Raw genomic sequence first — 18,433 nt, 5'->3', positions numbered from 1 at the left:
CACCCCTCTTCCTTTCCAAAAACTCCTTTTTTTTTTCTTTTTTCCTCCTCCTTTTCTCCCCCTTCCCCTCCTGTCTGGAACCTTCCTGTAAAGATTAAAAAGAACAACTTTTCACTCCCTCCCAAAAGAACAAAAAGGGCCTTGGGGAGCCTGGATGGCGGAGTCCATCGTGGCCCCTGCTGGGCAGGCTCTGGGGCTTCGGACCAGCCCCGAAGCCGAGGTGCAGCTCGAGCATCCCGCTCCTCCTCCAGCCCCTCTGGTTCAGCCCAGATTTCAGCTACAGCTACAACCCATCCGCACCCTGGGAGTCCTTGCCATTTGCTTGTTTGCTAAGGATAAGATAGCATCGGCAGCCACCTGGTCTGCCTGTTTGCTTGGATTTTTTTTCTTTTTTTTTTTTATATTTTTCTTTTTTTTTTTGTCATTGTTGGTTGGTTTCATTCACGCGTTTCTGTTGGAGGTAGTGGCAGTGGTGGCTTTTGTTTAACCCCCATCCACTACAAACACCTCAGGCTGTTTGTGGTTTCAGTGCATTGCGTTATGCCAACGAGTAGATAGCATTGACTGGGGAGGTGGCTTCTGAGCTCTCATTGCCTTCGGTCTCCTCTTTGTCCTTCTTCACCGTGTACTGGCCGATAAAGGAGCCGTCCTCGTTAAACTGCCCTTCGCCCCCCTCTCCATAGTCCACCAAGCTATCATCACTCTCCTGCTGCTTTATCGTGCCGTCCAAGGAGGTCTGGCTGTTTGGCAGGGGTTTGTTGTCCTCATCGCTGGGTAGCAGAAGACAGACAGATACAGTAAGGGTTGAGAAATGGGACTTTACAACCTTCACCCAAGGTCTGGATATTCAAAAATAAATCCAGTGTGCAGATACACTGCGCAGAGACCGCCAAGGTGGGGTGCTCTGCCCGCAGACAGCAACTCGGGATGCGTCTGAAGGTGGGGAGGCCGCCTCCAAAGGAGAAGACCTCTCCATTTGGTGCCGTGGTTGGTATTTCTGCAAGCCCAACCTTCATGATTTGTCTTTTTTAGAAAGCAATTATTTTAACCTCTATTACATACAATCAATCCAACTGGATGTATATTATAAATATCCTTTCCTTGTCATGGCTTCTATTCTTTCTCTTAATGTTTTAGCCAATCTTGGTGTAAACCCGGTTTAGTGAGGTTTGTTTCCATATTTCTTTGCAAACCCTGCACTGTTTAGACAGCTACATGCAATGGGAGCACTCGCAAAGCACTGCGAGAGGGCATGGATAGGATGCCAAGTTCTGTGCAGCTTCCAAAACTCATGGGAATTGAACTTGCCAAGCTTATTTCTGAGCATCTAAGCTTGTTTGCTCAATTCTTTATCCTTTTCTCTTTTTCACTAGAAAGATTAAGCCAGGTCACTGAAAAATAAATAGTCCGACACACAGGAAACAAAGCAGGCCTTAAAAGAAACCTTTTTAACAAAAAAAAAACAAACCAGGGAAAAGCTGTTTTCTCTCTGGAAGGCAAGGGCTGGAATCTCATAAACACAGATAGCCTTGTGTGGAGAGTTAGATTTCCACATCACCTAGTGTTTAGTTCATGTTTAATCTTATGTCCAGCATGCAGATTGTATAATATTCCTAAAGATATCACATAGGTGCCTTAAACATTTGTCCTCCCACCTCCATTCTTGTCTTTTTATAGTTGCTGGTTTAGCTCGGGACCCCTCAGGCTCAATCCCCAGCGTGACGCTCTACTCTGGTCTTTATTTTAAATCTGGTATTGGGCTACCACTGCAGCTCTCAGTAGCCAATGCCCACATGAAAGTGTTTGCCTCCCATGAAAAGGCAATAGCAACACTTTGGGCCAGGGAGCAAAAAGCTCTTCAGCTGGGGAAGGCATTAAATCTCTCTCACACCATTTAATTAATGGCATCAGCTTTCTACAGTGGGAGAGGAATTTGGTATCCCACAGTCCAACACGCAGCTCTTGAACATATTTCCTTGTATCAGCACTTTGTGCATTAAGCAGTAATACAAAACCAATATTTGAGGCCTTGTGTTAACTTGGCATCACAATAAGAAATAGCTTGTTAGCTTTGAAAACAGCTGCTTTCCAGGGGGAGGAGAAAGGGAACTCGTCCGCAAGCAGGACTGCTGGTTAGAAAGCCCAATAAGTGCCAAGGATAGAGTGGCAAAACCCAGATCCCTTTCTTTGCAACATCCTTTCCCAACCTTTGGGGTTCAGTTAAAGCTGAATCTAGATCCAGATTTTCCCTAATAGGGGGTTTGTGGCACCAAACACCCCGGCAAATGCGTTTCCTGCCCCTGCCCCCTGGTTTTACTCTCTCCAGTACTATTTATCCTGTTAGTGCATTAGGAGGGCGAAGCAGATATTCATCAGCATCTTGACGCAATATAACCCTGTTAAAATGGATTTCTATGGGTTTTGCTGGTGTGTGCATTAGAGAACCAGAGCACCCAGATGAATACCATTTGGGAAATGTCGTCCTGAGTTGCATAAATCATTGAGAAGGGGGGGAGCTTGAGCTGCAGGGAGGATTTTCAGCATCGAGAGTGTGGGCAGATTGTTTAGGAGGTAGCATTTTTTTCCTCATGTCCCTTGCTACCATCCCTTGGGTGCCTGGCAGCAGAGTGCTCAATGCGCTGAGGGCATCGTCCGCAGGTCCAACCCTTGGCCAAGCCCTGTGGAGGTCAGCAGGTCCTGCTGTACCAGGAGGGACCAGCTGCTCAAGCACTAGGGACCTGTCTGGTGCTCGGGATGCCCCAGCCCACAGAGCATTTCCAAGCAAGATGCAACTCTCTGGATGTGGGGGTATCCCTGGTGCCAGCAGGAGTTAGAGGGAATCTTGTTTAACGTGTTAGGTGGAGGTAGTTATGTGGGAATAGGGAGGGGAAGGTATAGTTTCAGCTATAAAGAAATCAATAGCTAGAAGGAAGGAAAATTAAAAAAGCTAAATGTGCCGGACTTCTGGCAGCACGTGGTCCTACCTTTCAAGAGACCTTCATGGTCCATGTGGATAGACCAGGTGAAAAGGAGAAGAAAGAATGGGAATAAAACAGAGAGAAGCAGAAAGAGCCTGATCAGAGAGAGATATGATGAGGTCTGCATTTACAGGGGCAGTGCTAAAAACCAAAAAGAAATGTCTCTACATTCCTCATGGAGCTAATTGCCTCGTTATACCAAATGGAGCCAATATAATTGTTCAGAGCTGGATGAGCCTCATTGGCTTCCCCAAGAAAGCTAATACAGAGCAGCGGTGGATGGCGCGGGTGGGAAGGGGGCTGTTTGCTGTCAAGCTGTTCAAAAAGGGCTTGTGGTTGAAGTCTATCAGTGAGCAGCTGCAGGGAACGGTGGTTGCTGCTGGGGACTGACACGCAGCAGAACAAGGCTCGTGTGAATGGGTTGCTTGGTTTCCCTCTCAGCCTTTTGCTGGATTTCCAGGACATAGATGTGCACCTGTACTATCTATTGACAACCCTGCACCTCCCCAGGCTGCTTTGCCAGACCTTCTTCCCTAGCTAGGCTTGGAGAACAACTCTGTCTCCTCCTGTCTTGATGTCTGTTGAGATGGTTCATTCGGGGCAAGCTGGTGCTGCCTGCAGTGTGTAACCTGTGCTGCAGGACACTATCCCGAATCTGAACTGGAGCCCAGAAGTTAAAACCACTCAACTTTCCCTCCCCAGCGGCCAGGGTTTCCAGCCAACTCCCCCATGTGCAGCTTAAACATTTGGTATAATGAGGCACAGTCATTGGCACAGAACGTTGTCCAAGGATAATGGTCTCCTGCTTTGAAAATAAGCTTTTCAGTTTAGCCTTTGCTCAGGAAAACCATTATTCTGTTAGTGGAACAGAAAGATGTGACAGTATCTCTTAATTATAGGCTGCAGAAATTTGAAAGTTGCATGCACAGGGCATTAAGGACGTGAGATATGATGAGAGCATATCAGACATGCTATGTGGAGGTGGGGAGGGAAACCAATGAAGAACTCACGTCAGCTCAATTCCTGTCCTTGCTTAAAACACTAATTGCTACCCTCCTTGAGCCTAACATCACAATCATTTTGAATCTTAATCAGCCAACAGCATTTCACATCACTCCTTCAGGTTCACCTTCCTTTCTGCCTCCTTGAGGGAAGCCTCCCGTTACTTCTCTCAGGAAACCTGTTGTTCCTGAGAAGGAGGGGGTGAAGTTTATGGGTTGTTGGGGTTTTGGTTTTGTTGTTCTTTTCTGACTGGAGGGTTTTTTTTCCCCATCTGGTGCGTGGGGACAGTGTGATTGAAGGCACGGGAGCATCTTGGAACTTGGTTGTTGCTCTTCTACTGACCTCTGCCTTTAGCTTGTGAGCTTTTGGGAATGGGGCTGTCAATAAAAGCTTAAGCTTCAGCTAAGCAGAAGCTGCTGTGAAGTTGGATGAAGGATTTGCCCCATTCCTTCCCATTGCCTGGAAGTCAATGCCCCTTGGATGACGCTTGGGCAGTAAATGCAGCATTGCTGACTGTCACAATGCTGCCGGCCCTGCCAAGGGCTTGCTTTTCCTTCTGTGCAAGGCAAGTGGTCCCTGGCAATGCAGTTGCCTTAGGAGCGATGCGAGGGTGAGGTGGTCTTGACTGCAGCCACCTCCATGGACTCTTGAGAAGCAGATCTCTGAAATCAGTGCGTACTGCCAGAAGCTCGACTGTGGAGACCTTGTCTGAGATCCAGGTGATGGAGCTGAGCCTGAAGGGTTGTGTGTGGGTAGTAGCTCCTGGGTGGTGAAAGTTTCAGGTTTGCTATGTGGTATTTACACCATCCCACGAATCTGGGATACAAGAGGATCCCTATTGCAACTCAGAGCATTAAGGGGACTTGTTTTGGTGAAAGTTAGGATGCCTGCTGTGTGGCGTGCAGTTATGATTATGTCTTGTATCCATACAAGGAACACTGCTTCCACGTGCAAAATCAAACCTGGAAAGATCGGGTTGGATCGGGCTTGGAGCCCCTGATCCAGTGAGAGGTGTCCCTGCCCATGGCAGGGGGTTGGAACTGGATGGGCTTTGAGGTCCCTTCCAACCCAAACTCTTCTATGAAAGAGAAGTGTTTGATCCAGAGCAAAGCCTGCAACAGGACCAGGCTGAGCGAATTTCTTCTCTGCTGTTTTGTGTCCTGGCAAGGAACCTGATGGGAACATACCCGGACTGTGATTTATACGTGGACTTGACATGCTTGCCACCTTTTCTTCACAACATGCTGCTTATTCTGGTACTGCTGGGGTCTATTTGTATTCTCTATTGTCCTGTTAGAAGACTGGGGAGCCTTGGGCTTACAATACCCTTTGGAGAAAAAGAGTAGCTACTGAAATAGAGTTACCATGCTACTAACAGTATAAATGTGATTGTATTGAGGGCTGCAGTTGTTCTACTTCCATTTATGTATTGTGTGCAGGCAGATATATTCATTTTGCCTCCTCTAAGCTCTCTGGCAGAACACGTGTCTTGTTAAATCCTGTACTGAATTGTAAATAAATTCTTCCTATCTTTTCTACCTTGATTTGTAATGCTAGGATTATCCATAATGATACAGGGTTTAATTAACTCCTGTTTTGAAGTCAGGAGTAATATTCGTGCTAGCTTAATTGGGCTTCGGGTCCAGCTCAGAAGGAAAGGTGCATTTTTATTCTTTAAAGAATAGCAAACCTCGCTATAGATGCTCAAAGGGCAAGCTGGGTGTGTTGTAATGCATCTCCATCACCTGTCAAGTGTGGACAATCGAATGAGACATCGTTCCCTGCTCCTGTTCCTCCGGGGCAACCATTCGCAGCAGCAGTGCTGCATGGCACGTGAGCAGGTTTGGGGGAGCGTTTGCCCTTTTCTGAAATAGCCTGGGAGTTTTCCTGGAGTGGAAGCAGGTGCTGCTGCTCTTCAAAGGATGCACTTTTGTGTGAGAGCAGCTGAGCAGAGATGGGGGGAAATCAGAATGGTTTTAGGAGAAGCACTGCTGGCTATGCTGAGCCCTCAGAGGATGTTTCTCATGGGTTTGCCTGCAGACTTTACAGAAAAGCCTTGATTAGAATGCAGGCAGACCTCCAAATCGGACCTCGTGCATGCTTTCAGGGCCGATCCAGGCATAACTTTGGGCATTTCTTCCCCTGGATAATCTCCTGTGGGTAGCAGAGAGGCTGAGCTACGGGGCAATGGACCTGAAATATCCTCAGGCTTTCTTTATGTGTTTAGGAGTGCCATTAAGGTTGATCTGCGCTAGACAAGAGCTGTGTCCCAGGTAGCTGATGCCAGAACCCCATCTCTCTGCCTGGACTGATCCTCCCAGGCTGAGACAGGGACAGGAGGAGACCTTAGCAGCATCCTCACTGCCTGGTTACTGTTCCAAGGTTTTAGAGAGGGAATGTTTCCTATGGTAGAGGGCTTGCAGAGGGAAGGAGGCAGGAGGAGGAAGGTGGGAGATATAATTTAAGAGGCTGTGTGGCACCGCGGTGCTGCGGTTATGTGGAGGGGTAGCGTGGTGAGGTCTGTGATGGCTGGGAGTGGGGCTGATGGGGAGACGTGGTGGCGTTGGGTACACATGCCAATGGACACATACCTGTAGTCGAATGACCCATCTTCAACGTTCTTGTCTTCGGGATTTAGATGCTCATCTTTATTGTCTCGTACTGTAAACAAGCACATCCCCAACATTCACATCAAAACACAGAAGAGAAGATAAAAGCTTTACAAAACAGTGACAGCAGCTGGTGTTGAAGCTGTCTTTGTGAAATCCCTGCAGGGTGTAGTACAGCTTTTCATTGACTCCATAAAAAACCCCAAACCTGGAAGGGCTTGCTAAGGGCGCTGCTGAGGTGCCACCAGGGCACAGGCATTCCAGATAGTGAGACAGGATGTATTCATGGGTGAGTTTTCTTAAGCCTTATCTTTGCTTTGCAAAAACCTAATGAGATTTTTGCCTGAAAAGATATTTTTTATTCTAGATAAGGACAAGCAAATTTGCAGAGCAGAGGTTGGGTCACATGTTCAGGAGTGTCCGGCTCTGCAGCCGAAAGCCTGCACAGCAGAGAGCCCTCACCTGACCTTTAATTAAGTGAAATGCTTCCCACTAATAATAGTATTCCCACTATGGCGAAAGAAAAGCCCTTGTAATCACAAGCATCTATCTGAGAGCGATACAATTTGATTAGCCCCTAGAAGCCTGGAAATGTTTAAATCATGAGTGCAAACGATCGCCATGCAATGCTCTTACCTGGGTATTTCCCACCTCTGCTCCTCTTAATGAAGCAGACGATCAACAGAATAAGGACTAGGAGAGCTATGGCACACATCAGCCCGATGAACCAGCCTTGCGTTGCGATGTCCACTTGATTCTTGGTATAAGCTGGGAGGAAAATGGAAAGGAAAAAAAGCTCTAAGGGGCAGAGCAGAACTGCAGAGGGCAATAAGCGAATACTAAGACACAGTCCGCTGGTTTAGAAATGATCTTTAGTGCTGCATTGGGGTGTCTTTGTGTACTGCCCAGGTTATCTGAGACTGTAGCACAGGGATCTGTGGCTTGATTTTTTATTTTCCTTTTGTGGTTGTAGGTTAACTCAACATTCCAGCAGGAGCTACAAACAGCAAAGGGTCACAACACAAAGTAAAACCTAGTAAAGACCAGTGGCAAAGGTGCGTTGCAAATAATGGCAAAAAAAGCTGGGTGGCAGATTTGATCTTTCAGTTGTTGCATCTGAAAACTGCCCTGGGGAGCAAGAAGTTCTGAAAGAAAAGTGCCCAAGTGGATCCAGTCCCTGGTATCCAGTGAGGCTGAGCAGCACCACTGGATCCAGAGGTTTGCAGAGCCCTGAAGGACTCATGAACAGTCTTAAGCTGGCAGAAACTGGAATCCCATGGGGCAGCCTTGTCGTGCTGCAGAGGCGATGGGCAGTGGCTCTGCTGCCTCTGGGTGACCACAGGGCTCTCCAGGGCCGAGAGGGGCCGTGGGGAGCTCCAGTAAGACTTGGCCAGTGCACGAGTGGGGACACAGCAGCAGGAACAGCTCTTCAAGGAATGATAGCTGGGTCTCAAATAGTAGAGAAGTGGTCTGTGATAGCACTGAAAAGTCTTTTCTTGTGGGCCAAGCTCTTCATACCACTGCCTCCAACACCCTCACAAGGCTACAGAATATTAAATATGATTAATACCAAGCAAGGAGGTGTCTTGTTCCCCAAACAGGCTCCTAACTACTGTGTCCTCTCGCATACTCTGACTTCTTGTTTGCAGCTCCCATACACGGTCAGACAGACAAATCTGTGTCCTATAAATAGCAACGTGATGCCATTTTCTGGCTCTCATTGACATGCACTTTGTATTCAGCAAGACAGAACAGAGGAGAAAATAACCTTCAGCGCAGCAGGGGGGCTAAATTTAACCAGACTGCAGAGCAAACAGAGATAGGTATTCCTGGCAGGAGTGCGGGAGATCTGAGCTGGATGGGATTGAATTGGATTTAGCGGAGGTTTGTCTGAAATGGGCAGGAACAGTGCAGTGAGCATCTTCTTGTGGCACGCACGTGATAAAAACCAAGATGGTGCTTACAAAGAAAGCATAAAAGATAGTCCTTTGTTAACAGTACATGCTGAATGAAAGGCTTGTGTAAGAGAAACAACCTTAAAACCAGGTTCTATTGGCAAACCTCCCTAACCCACACTATTTTAGGGCTGTAAGCATGTACTTATTCCATCAAAATTACACCCAAGAGAAGAGGAGGTTTCCTTAGGATGAAATCTAAGCCGTGTTCTCAGTAGATAAGAGCAACCAAACTGTGACAAGGACATTGTCAGATAAAAGAGAATGATAAGAAAGAGCACCATTTGCAAGAGAAATGATGTTGGACCCTGAACGCTCTGTGTTTGCGAGCAGCCCCGAGCTCCTGGGCGGAGGTGGCTGATAATGGTGCCGCCCTTTTGCTGCTTTTCCCTCTAATGCCGCTGCATTTAATATTTATCTTTAGTCCAACCTGAGCTACATAGTCCGTGAAGATGCGTTTTTTATAATGGAGAGAATGAGATTATAACAGAGTGGAGCCGAGAACTGGATTCAATTAGCTGAGTGCTTAGGGAGAAAAGGGGCAGAAAGCTTTACTGGAGAGCTTTGAAATGGAAAAAGATTGTATTAACAGTCTTGATGGGATGGGATTTGTAGAGAAACCAATGCTAAGGGAGAAAGAAGGGGGTCCTCAAAGCACAAAACGCCGAAGCAGCCTGAGTGGTGGGTTCACGCCACCATACAGGGAGGGGGCTGAGCACCCAAGTCACCAAGGGATCTCGCAGGAGGATCGTGGCGCTGCCTGCCACCAAGGTAGGGGTATAATTGCCATCCTTCCCCAAAAAGCAACACATGATGAGAAAATTATAGTCACAGCAATCTTGTATTTAGAGTAAACGAGTGACTGTCATTGCAGCATTGAGAAAGAGAAGATTAAGTACACGGCTGTCAGAGAGGGTGTTTTGATTTGCTTTAACATAAGGCCAGTGTCAAGGGGAAAGGAGCTGTGGAATCAAACAGGTATTGATTTGAAAATGCAACTGCAGTGACTTTAATTATAATTTTGTGGCAGCAAGCATGTTACCTAACAGTCATAGTTAGATGCCAATAGCAAAGCTGACTGTGTTCCACCAACAGGAGATCAGCACAACTTTTGTCTTTACAGCAAACCACTGGGTATGTCAAGTCTAACTAGTTCCAGCCTGGCATCATCCTCTTCCCAGTGTTGGTAGAAGCCGAGGAACATGTTTTTTCTTTAGATTTAGAACACCTCCTTAAATTAAACTATGTTTGTAGTTGCAAAATGTCCTTTACTACTGGAAGGAAATCTATTGGGTTATTGAGCTGTTGGTTAATCAAAAGCAAAGTCAGAGGGCAGTGTTCTGCAGCCATGCTGGGCTACTTCTTACTTATCTCCCTTCAAACCAAAGAAACATTTAGAATAGCTACTTGCAAAACATTAAAAACCAAAACTCACAAAAAAACCCAAACAGTGTGTGTTTGTCAAAAGCATTCCTGATGGCATATGATTGTCAGCAGGGGCCAAACCCTGGTGTCAGCAGTATCCAGCCAGCGAAGAGATGGATCTGCAGCATTTATGCATGCATGGATGGCGATAGCTCTGAGCATCCCGCAGTGATAGGGCTCAGGTCATCAATTGGCCTCTATCACAGGGACAAGAGTGGCCCCATCCTTTAGTCTCGATGATGATAATATCAGTAGGAACCCCTCGATTACAGAGAAAACAAATAGATTGCCAGCATCCATCAGCCAAGGGTATTGCTTCCTACCCCCCCACCCTCCCAATTTCTTTCTAATGATTCCCTGCCCCTCGGTTGTACATGAGGCTGCCCCCTCTCCTCCCCAGATCCCAAAGCGGGTGAGAAGCAAGCAAGGAAAGTAAAGAGACGGGTCCAGACTGGGGAATAGTTATCCAGAAAGACACGCTGCGTGGCATGGGTGAGGGCGGTTGAGCTGGTGGTGATTTCTGAGTCAGGGGAGGGTCCAGAAGCAGAAACAAAATTGGGGATGCAACACTGCAGCTGGAGCTGTTCCGGAGAGAGTCTGGGTTGAGAAATCAGTTCTATTATTGTCTGGGGTCAGAATCAGCCTCTGCAATGTAAGAACAGGCTGGGAGCTCAGGGACCTGGAATCTGTAGAGAGTTTGCGTGTCTGCGAGCTGAGTCCTGCGAAAGCAAAGCTGTGAAAGCTCCCAAGGCAAGGCAGCCGCGCTGTGCAGCACGTACGGCAGCGGAGCCGTGGGGAAAGAATCCAGTGGAAATAAATCCTTTTTGAAAACACTGCGATCTGCAAAGCCGAATGTGTTCCAGGGGCTGCTGGCCTGTGGATCTGAGCACCTCAGAGGGTGACAGAGCAGTTTGAGGAGGCACTTCAGACCTCAGCGTGGGGCAGAGTCAAAGTCAGCACTTGCTGGTTATTTCTCAGTGTTGGGCAGCGTCAGACATGCAGAAATGCCAGCAGTTGGCTTTTGTCCCTGTGTCACCTTAGCACATCAGGGAATTACTTTGTGGCACTATGGCTTGCCAGATTTTTGGACACCAAAATCAGGTGGATATAGGGGATATGGGGAGAGCTGCTGCTGCCCAGCTCGCCCCGCAGTACTCCCTCGCTCCGAATTACATTTTCCTTTTGCATTCCTCAGCAAAGAGGCTGGGAAGCGCTTGCATTTCCCATTGCACCGCTGGATCTGAGCAAAACAGTATTAGTTCTTTGAAAAATCAGTCCCTACCTACTACATCTATCGGTGTGGGCTGTTCTGGTGTTGCTTGCTCCGTGTTTTTTAGGCTAAGTGGTTAGACCTGTGCTTTGACAGACGTTGTGCAGAGATTCCTGCAGCAGAACCCTCAGGTGGCTCCAAAGGAAGTTACGGCTGATTTTGATTTACTGAAACTCATCAAGAGTGAAGTTTTATAAATGTGTAAAGCCTGATTCAGTGCCTGTCAACAAGGGTATTTCTCTGCCACTCAGTGGGCAGTGTAGGAAGCCCATAATTAGAAAGCTGTAAAAATCACTCGGGTGCTAAACCTGGAAAATTGCTTGTGCAATTAAATGGGAAGTTGCCAGAGGAAATGTACCTGGAGGATGGAAAGCCTTATGTGTGCGCCACATGTGACTCTCGGGTCTTCTGCAAACACCACATTCCACCTCCTCCCCGTCCTGCCCCTCGCCTGCATCCCATCACCAGTATCTCCCCACCTGCCCCTCTGATCCCGTAACTGCAGGTACGTGTGCACGCTCTCCAGGACCAAAGCAACCACCACTAGTAGCAACATGCAAACACGCAGTGGCAGGGCTTCAAGCAGAGCCACATGACATCATGAGCATGTTCTCTACCCTCCTTAACGATCCTTTCCTTCAAAGGGATCCCCATCCCCTCCTGAGGCTCTCCATCTCCATGCAACGTGGAGCAACCTCCCGGCGACGCTGGGGGCAGCTCTGTAATAAGGGTGGAGATGGAGGAAGCTGCCAGGGGGTGGGTGAGGGTTGTTCCATGCAGTCATGGTCAAACCACCTCCCTCCACCACCCGAATGACGTTGGCGGTGATGGATGGGACATGCCTCGGAAACGCACCCCGCGGTGGGGCTGAAGCCCATCTCACCTGAGCTGGTGGTAAAGGTTATGTACGAGTGTTCGCTGGGGCTAGACCATATGGGGAACACCCACAGCTTGTACATCATTCCCGGCGTCAGATTCGCCAGCTGCACAGAGGAAGGGGTCTGAGCTTTAACAGGGATAGATTTCTCTGTGTTGTTACCTGAGAAACAGAAACCGCACATCAAACCCAGCCGCAGGAGGCTCGGCGAGATTACCGTGTTGACACTGCAGGCAATGCATTATGCTATCCCTGGCCGCTGAGCAGAAATAATACAGCTTGGTGGTCAAGGAGCTATCAACGGCTTCATGATTGTTACTCACTGAGAATAGAAGAAAATCAGTGATGCAGGAATATGGTGTGGGTTTTGCTGCATCCCTGCTTGCCATACTGGAAACATTACTGGTAGCTGTTCTGATCAGTCCCTGCTTCTAAGATTTGAGAGGTCCTTTATCTGCCCAGCCTCAGGTCTGGATACTTGAGTGTTTACCACAAAAGCTCTGGAATTTGCCTGGTCCCGCTCAGCTGGATGAAGGTGCTGCAGGCTCGGTAAAGGAGCCACCAATTCTTGTGGTTTTGGGAGTGATACCCGTGCACCGGTTTTCCTGGGAGGTGAAAGATGCAAGGCTGCTCACCCCAGCTGGCAGATTGCAGAATGAGAGGGGCTTAGCCCTTCAGCTCAAGGAGGGATGCTCATGGGCTGTTTGATCCCAGACGCTATCCAAGGATGACGTGTTCTTTGCCCTGTGCCAGGAATCGTCTGCTGATGAGCCTAATGCTGAGCGCTAAACCACTGAGTCCTAAGAAAGCCTGCAGGAGGGCTTTAATTGTGGCTCTGGAGGTTGCGCCTCCCAGTTCAGCAGTGGTACGGGCAAGGAGAAATGGATCTTTGAAGCCAAGAGTGTGCTGCTTGCTTCAAATGCCAGCAGAAATGGGGGAGAGCCATGGTTGTTCGGGAAGGGCTGAAATCTCTGAGATTTCCTCCCTCTTGTCCCCATCTTGATAGGGAGGGGTCTGCCGAGGCATTATTGCTGCAGCCCAGCCTGAGCACAGACCGAGCGTGTGGGCTCTGGAAGGGTATTGCCTGCGCTTTGTGCTTCCCAGGCATGGGGGAAAAACAGGGTGGGTGGTTTGGGAGCTGGAATACTTGATATTTAGGGCTTGGAGAGCTGATGTGTATCCTGATTTATGGAAACCAGAAGAAGGAAGGCTGAGCACAGCACAGCCTGTGCTGCCTAACAAAGCCCTGCAGGCTGCGGAGCGAGACCAGGCACTGGCTGCGTGTTAGAAATTGTTTCAAGGAGAAAGGAAGATCACCTCTTCTTAACTGATGTTGTAAATGACCAAAAATGGTTTGCTATTAATGATTACGCCTAGTTGGTTTATTTAAATGCAGATTTAAGACCGGCATACCTGATAGTATGAGGGCTGAAATGGCTGGGAAATAAAGTCAGAGATAAGCAGTAGCCATCACTGCCTATCCATAAAAACCCCACAACCGACCAACAACATGTATCTTTTCTAAACACATACTAAACCCAGAGATACTGGCTTTGAGTTTCCAGACTAAATACGTAGCCTTATAATTTTAAGAGACAATGATATCCGATAGGACAGGAGGTTTGGGATCATAGAGGATTCTGCCAACTCCAGGTTCAAGAAACCCATCTTCAAAGGTATTTAGAACTGCTCTCCAATTCATGCAGATTTTGTCTTCCCTTGAAGTTTTTTTCCCTTCCATGTCTATCTATATGTAAAGGCTCTCTACTTTGTGACCACACACAGCCCAGCTCAATGAGCAGCTCCCAAATGAAGAGCCTGGCTCATCTATGGTTCATTAATATCTCCCAACAGTGTGTGCAAGGAGGGGGAATCACTGGTGAATCACCAGAATCAGTTCTGAGGCATTCCACACAGCTGTGACCTGCCTTTTCCTCTCCCACCCTCCATCTTCTGGCCATAGAGCATCATTCTATGCACAATAATTAAGACTGAGTAATAGGCTGCAACCATGGGAGCTGGCAGGATCTCTAATGGCATCACCACCCTATAGAGTCCCCACGCGATCTGATGCTTACTGGTGATATACTTAACCACAAAGTCAGTTCCTGCAGAGTAATTGTGGCTCCAGGTGATGTTTGCCCAGTTACTATTAGCCATAGCTCTTATGTCCCATATGGACGATCCATTGGTGGCTGGTGGACAGGTTAGAACAGGAGTTAGTATTATGGATTATACATGAATGAGACCTCATTTAGCATCTGGTGGTGGTAAAACCTTACAACATCATTCCTGAGGTTAATGCTTTTATCTCGACCTACATGCGTGCCTAAGGATGTGTTTGTTCCATTCAAGATCCTTAACTTTAAACTTTTAGGGAAGTTTGGTAGCAGAAGCTCACTGCACGTTGGTGTTTAGGTCCAACTGCACTCAGATTATCTTTGGAGTCTGAAGACTTCTGTGGCACATCCCTGAGGATTTCGGTCAGCAGGGAAATCTCCTGTCTGAAACAGACATGGGAGACACGTGCATGAGTGCACATGGACTCACTGCCACAACTGAGAAGGAAAGACCGGGAGAGAATATTGTCATGTTTCTGGGTCTAGAGACAGCCAGTGGGGCAATGAAGTCACTCGTTTCTGATTTTGAAGTTAAGGATTGTCGACGTTGCTTTGGAGAGCGGATGAACTTCATTTCTGGTGAAGTAGAGCTAATCCACTAGTTTAGTGTGCGTTTAAGTGATGTCAGATAAGTTATACCTTGATTTTATTATTATTAAGATGGTTATTATAATTTATTTCAGGGTGTCCCTCAGGCTTTGGTTTGACAAAATACAGACTAATAATTCCAGTCCCTGGGATGAGGTCAGCTCTGTGACTTCTAGTAAACTGCAAGGACTTGATGCTGTGGGGTCAGGGATGTGACCTAGAATCCCTCTTACAAATACAACCTGTGCTGCCACACGGTTGCCCTGTCTGCCTGCATTACGGCTCAGCCTCTTCCCTCGTGTCCCCAGGGTGGTTTGGGATACGCCTGGTTCCTCTTGCAGCTCCTCTTTTCCTCCCGTCTCCTCTCCCTGCTCTGTGGCAGCGCGTGATGCCTGCAACTTCGTTGCCTATTTTCAATACCACAAAGCCATTTAATAGTGACTGCATTGTGGTAGCAATCTTGCTTCGTTACTAAGACCTCACACAGAGTGATGAAGCTGCATCTGTGTATCTTGCACCAGTTTTTAAGCTGATTTTGAGCTGGCGGTGCAGCTCTCTGTATGCTTTCCCGTGTCTTGCAGTGAGCAGCTCTGCACGGTGCGAGGCTCCCTTGGCTCGGGAGGTGGGTGGTGCCACAAGCTGGACTATAAATTCACATTTCTCACTTCAGACCTGCATCTTTAACAAGCGCAGAGCAGGAAATGTGCCGCTGATTCACGGATCTACTTTACTGCAAAGGCTGGTCCTGCCAGCGTGTGTTTTTGGTGGTTCTTTTTTTCGGCCGTTCCTGAGCTAATCTTATGCAAGAACATAAAGAAAGGAGTCTCAACTGCTTTAATCAAATTTATAGACTCGTAGAATGGTTTGGGTCAGAAGGGACCTTAAAGCCCATCCAGTTCCACCCTCTGCCATGGCCAGGGACACCTCCCATGGGATCAGGTTGCTCAAAGCCTCGACCAGCCTGGCCTTGAACACCTCCAGGGATGGGGCATTCCTTGAATTAAATGAGTATCAGCTTTGATATTCATTACTATTATCTCCTTTCCCTCTTTTTGAAGACTTAACAAGGATTTCTGTAGCTTATGCACTTGTATTCTTGAGTGTAATCTATCCAGCTACATAACCGAATTCTTTTGATTGCGTTCCCTTTTGCTACTACTTAGATTTCTTTTTTAATAACCTAACTATCAATAATTATTTATGAACTGTAAACTACCACAGTACTGCCACTATAGCAGTGTTTTAAAAGAAAATGCTCAGTAAGGTACATCTCTCTGTATCTATCAGTAAAACACATACAGTAGAGAGTGTGCCTCCACCAAAACAGAATTAGATCATCATGTTCTAGCTGATGGCTGAGAAGTTAGTCTTGACCTAGCAAACACTTGGCACACACCTGCCTGCTGTAACTGAACCACTTCCCCAGCTCTGCTGCGGGCTCTGGCCAGGTTACAGCGCGAAGAGCAGTAGCATAAACCAAAAGACTCATATAAATGATGACAGGTCTCTTGGCTAACGGTTGATGTGCTAAATTCAAAGTGACATTTTCTATAGTAGCAACAGAACTCCTTTTTAATGGTGCTAAGACACAAGATGATACTTTTGAGAGATTTTGGAGGGTCTTCGACCTCGATCCCAGACAATGAAGTTAATGCAGCATTGCAACACCCTGAGGAGAGCTGTGTTATCCTCAAGACTGAGTCCAGGAGGGTGGCACAGAGATCACCCGACCCCAGATTGCCGGGAGCCTCTCGTGCACCTCGATACCTGAGCCTGTGTCACCTCCAGCTCCCCACAAAGCCATTCCCAGAGCGCAGGATATCTTAAATTTTGCCTGTGCTTGTTTTTAATCCTTGCTCTGAGCAAGATATGGGGAAAGGTCCCAGTAGGGTTAGAGGGGTTAGAGGAAAAGGAAAGCTCAGTACCCAACTCCTGCTTTGTGGTGGCTGCCGGAGCCCTCTCTGTAGCTGCTGTAGTGCTTGCGATGGTGGTGGCAGCTGTGGTGGTAGTTGTGGTGGTGGTAGTTATGTCGGTAGTGGCGGTAGTTGTGGTAGTTATGTCGGTAGTGATGGTAGTTGTGTCGGTGGTGGTGGTAGTTGGGGTTGTTGTAGTACTGGTTAGACCGATTGTAGTTGGAGACAACTCAGTTGCAGCTGGGAGAGGGAAACACTGGCTTTTTAGACAAGGTGATGTTCCTCAGGGCTTGCACTCACCACGTGCAGGCACACGAGAGAAAGCACAGCAGCACAGAAATGGGGGGGGGCTGGGGAGCGAGACAGCAAACGGCATAGGGAAACACAAGGCTGAACAGCTTTTCCCCATCCACATGCAGGGACAGCGTGGCCAAGGGGCAGGGAGGGATGCTTTGGGCAAAGAGGGGCAGCAGGCGGTGGGGCTGCCCCCGGCAAGCTGCTCCTGCACACCCACCACTTGCACTCATGCTTTGATCCCTTTCTTGGGGCTAAACGACCTGCTTCTCTTTTGCTTTTGCTCTGCTGTCCATGCCTCCCACCACCCTAGGCTTCAATCTTCAGTTGCACGGAGGGCCATGGAAGGAGGAAAGTGAGGGCTGTTTGGGGGATGAGCAGGGCAGGCTGTCCTTGCTCCATTGTCCCCACCAGAACTGTGCTGAGAGCACTCAGGGCTCCTTGAAATGAGAAACAGGATTTATCTCTTAAGAAAATAGAATAATCCCATTTGTTGTGGGCCAGGCAAGCCACAATTACATTAATTCAGCAGCCCCTGGACTACACCTCGAGTATTTTTGAGCTGCCAATTCAGTCTGCAGCTTCTCAACTGCTTCCTTCCCGGCTCATCTCTGTACTAATACTGCAGTCTGGTGATGGAGTGACCTTAGCATTAATGTGGATTTTGGCTCCTCGAGTGATGGATAGTACTTTGCCGTCACTGCCCCTCACAATTTACATTTAAATTAGGGCAAAGGGGTTGCCACACCCCAAGCTGTCCAGGGGGGAAATGTGAGCAATTTGTTTTCTAAATAGGCTGCATCCACATCTCACCCGAGCAAAGAGTTAAAAGTGTATTGAGAGGTCCTGAACCACCACCAAATGGGATTGTGTTGCCTTGGGGCTGAAAACCTGCCAGTACAAGGTGCAGCTGAAATGCTGCTTAAACTACCTGAGGAAAATGAGCAGAAATTTACTCTGTGATGCTTACATTAATTTATATTTACTTACTCTGACTGTAGATCAAGGGATTACAAATCCTCCTGTTAGCAAATGAAACTGGCTATTTTAAATATCATCCACAAACAAGAATAGCTCTAGGAATGTGCTTTAAAAGTTGTCCCAGAGCCAAGCCAGGGCTTCCTTTTTCACCCAGTTCATCCCCAAGGAGGACCAGCCCCTAAAACCTCAGCCCTCCCAGAGATCCAAAAGCAGAGAAGAGCAGTAGGTCACTCAGTCCATCTCCCTAGCGACCGCAGCTGCAATAAAACCACAGTTATCGACACGTCCCGAAAACACCATCCCGCCCCACCGTGTGCGCAGAGAGCAGAGCATCCTCTGCACAGCATCGCAACCTTCATGCAGCAGCGCAGCCACCAAAATAAAGCAGCCACCCAAGTAAAGCAACCGCCTGTCAGAGCCG

At 47.8% G+C, this 18,433-nt stretch overlaps 1 protein-coding gene across 28 annotated transcripts in view; it reads right to left on the bottom strand.

The window, feature by feature from the left end:
- Nucleotides 1-36: 36 nt before the first annotated feature.
- Nucleotides 37-18,433, bottom strand: part of NFASC (neurofascin) — a 96,929-nt gene continuing 78,532 nt past the window's right edge. For 15 of the 28 annotated variants that reach the window (XM_054087424.1, XM_054087428.1, XM_054087425.1 and 12 more), the window contains 6 exons: nucleotides 16,750-16,977; nucleotides 14,195-14,311; nucleotides 12,123-12,278; nucleotides 7,226-7,357; nucleotides 6,572-6,641; nucleotides 37-770 (listed from right to left, as the gene is read on the bottom strand). In XM_054087424.1, the coding sequence (XP_053943399.1) occupies nucleotides 539-770; nucleotides 6,572-6,641; nucleotides 7,226-7,357; nucleotides 12,123-12,278; nucleotides 14,195-14,311; nucleotides 16,750-16,977 (935 nt within the window). In that variant the 3' untranslated portion in view covers nucleotides 37-538. Of the gene's footprint in view, nucleotides 771-6,571; nucleotides 6,642-7,225; nucleotides 7,358-12,122; nucleotides 12,279-14,194; nucleotides 14,312-16,749; nucleotides 16,978-18,433 lie in introns of those variants that run through there. The other 13 variants (XM_054087446.1, XM_054087442.1, XM_054087445.1 and 10 more) reach the window with 3 other exon arrangements.

The sequence above is a fragment of the Cuculus canorus genome, chromosome 24 (genome assembly GCF_017976375.1).
Source record: "Cuculus canorus isolate bCucCan1 chromosome 24, bCucCan1.pri, whole genome shotgun sequence".
Taxonomy (NCBI): Eukaryota; Metazoa; Chordata; class Aves; order Cuculiformes; family Cuculidae; genus Cuculus; species Cuculus canorus.
This window is presented reverse-complemented; position numbering and strand designations above follow the sequence as displayed.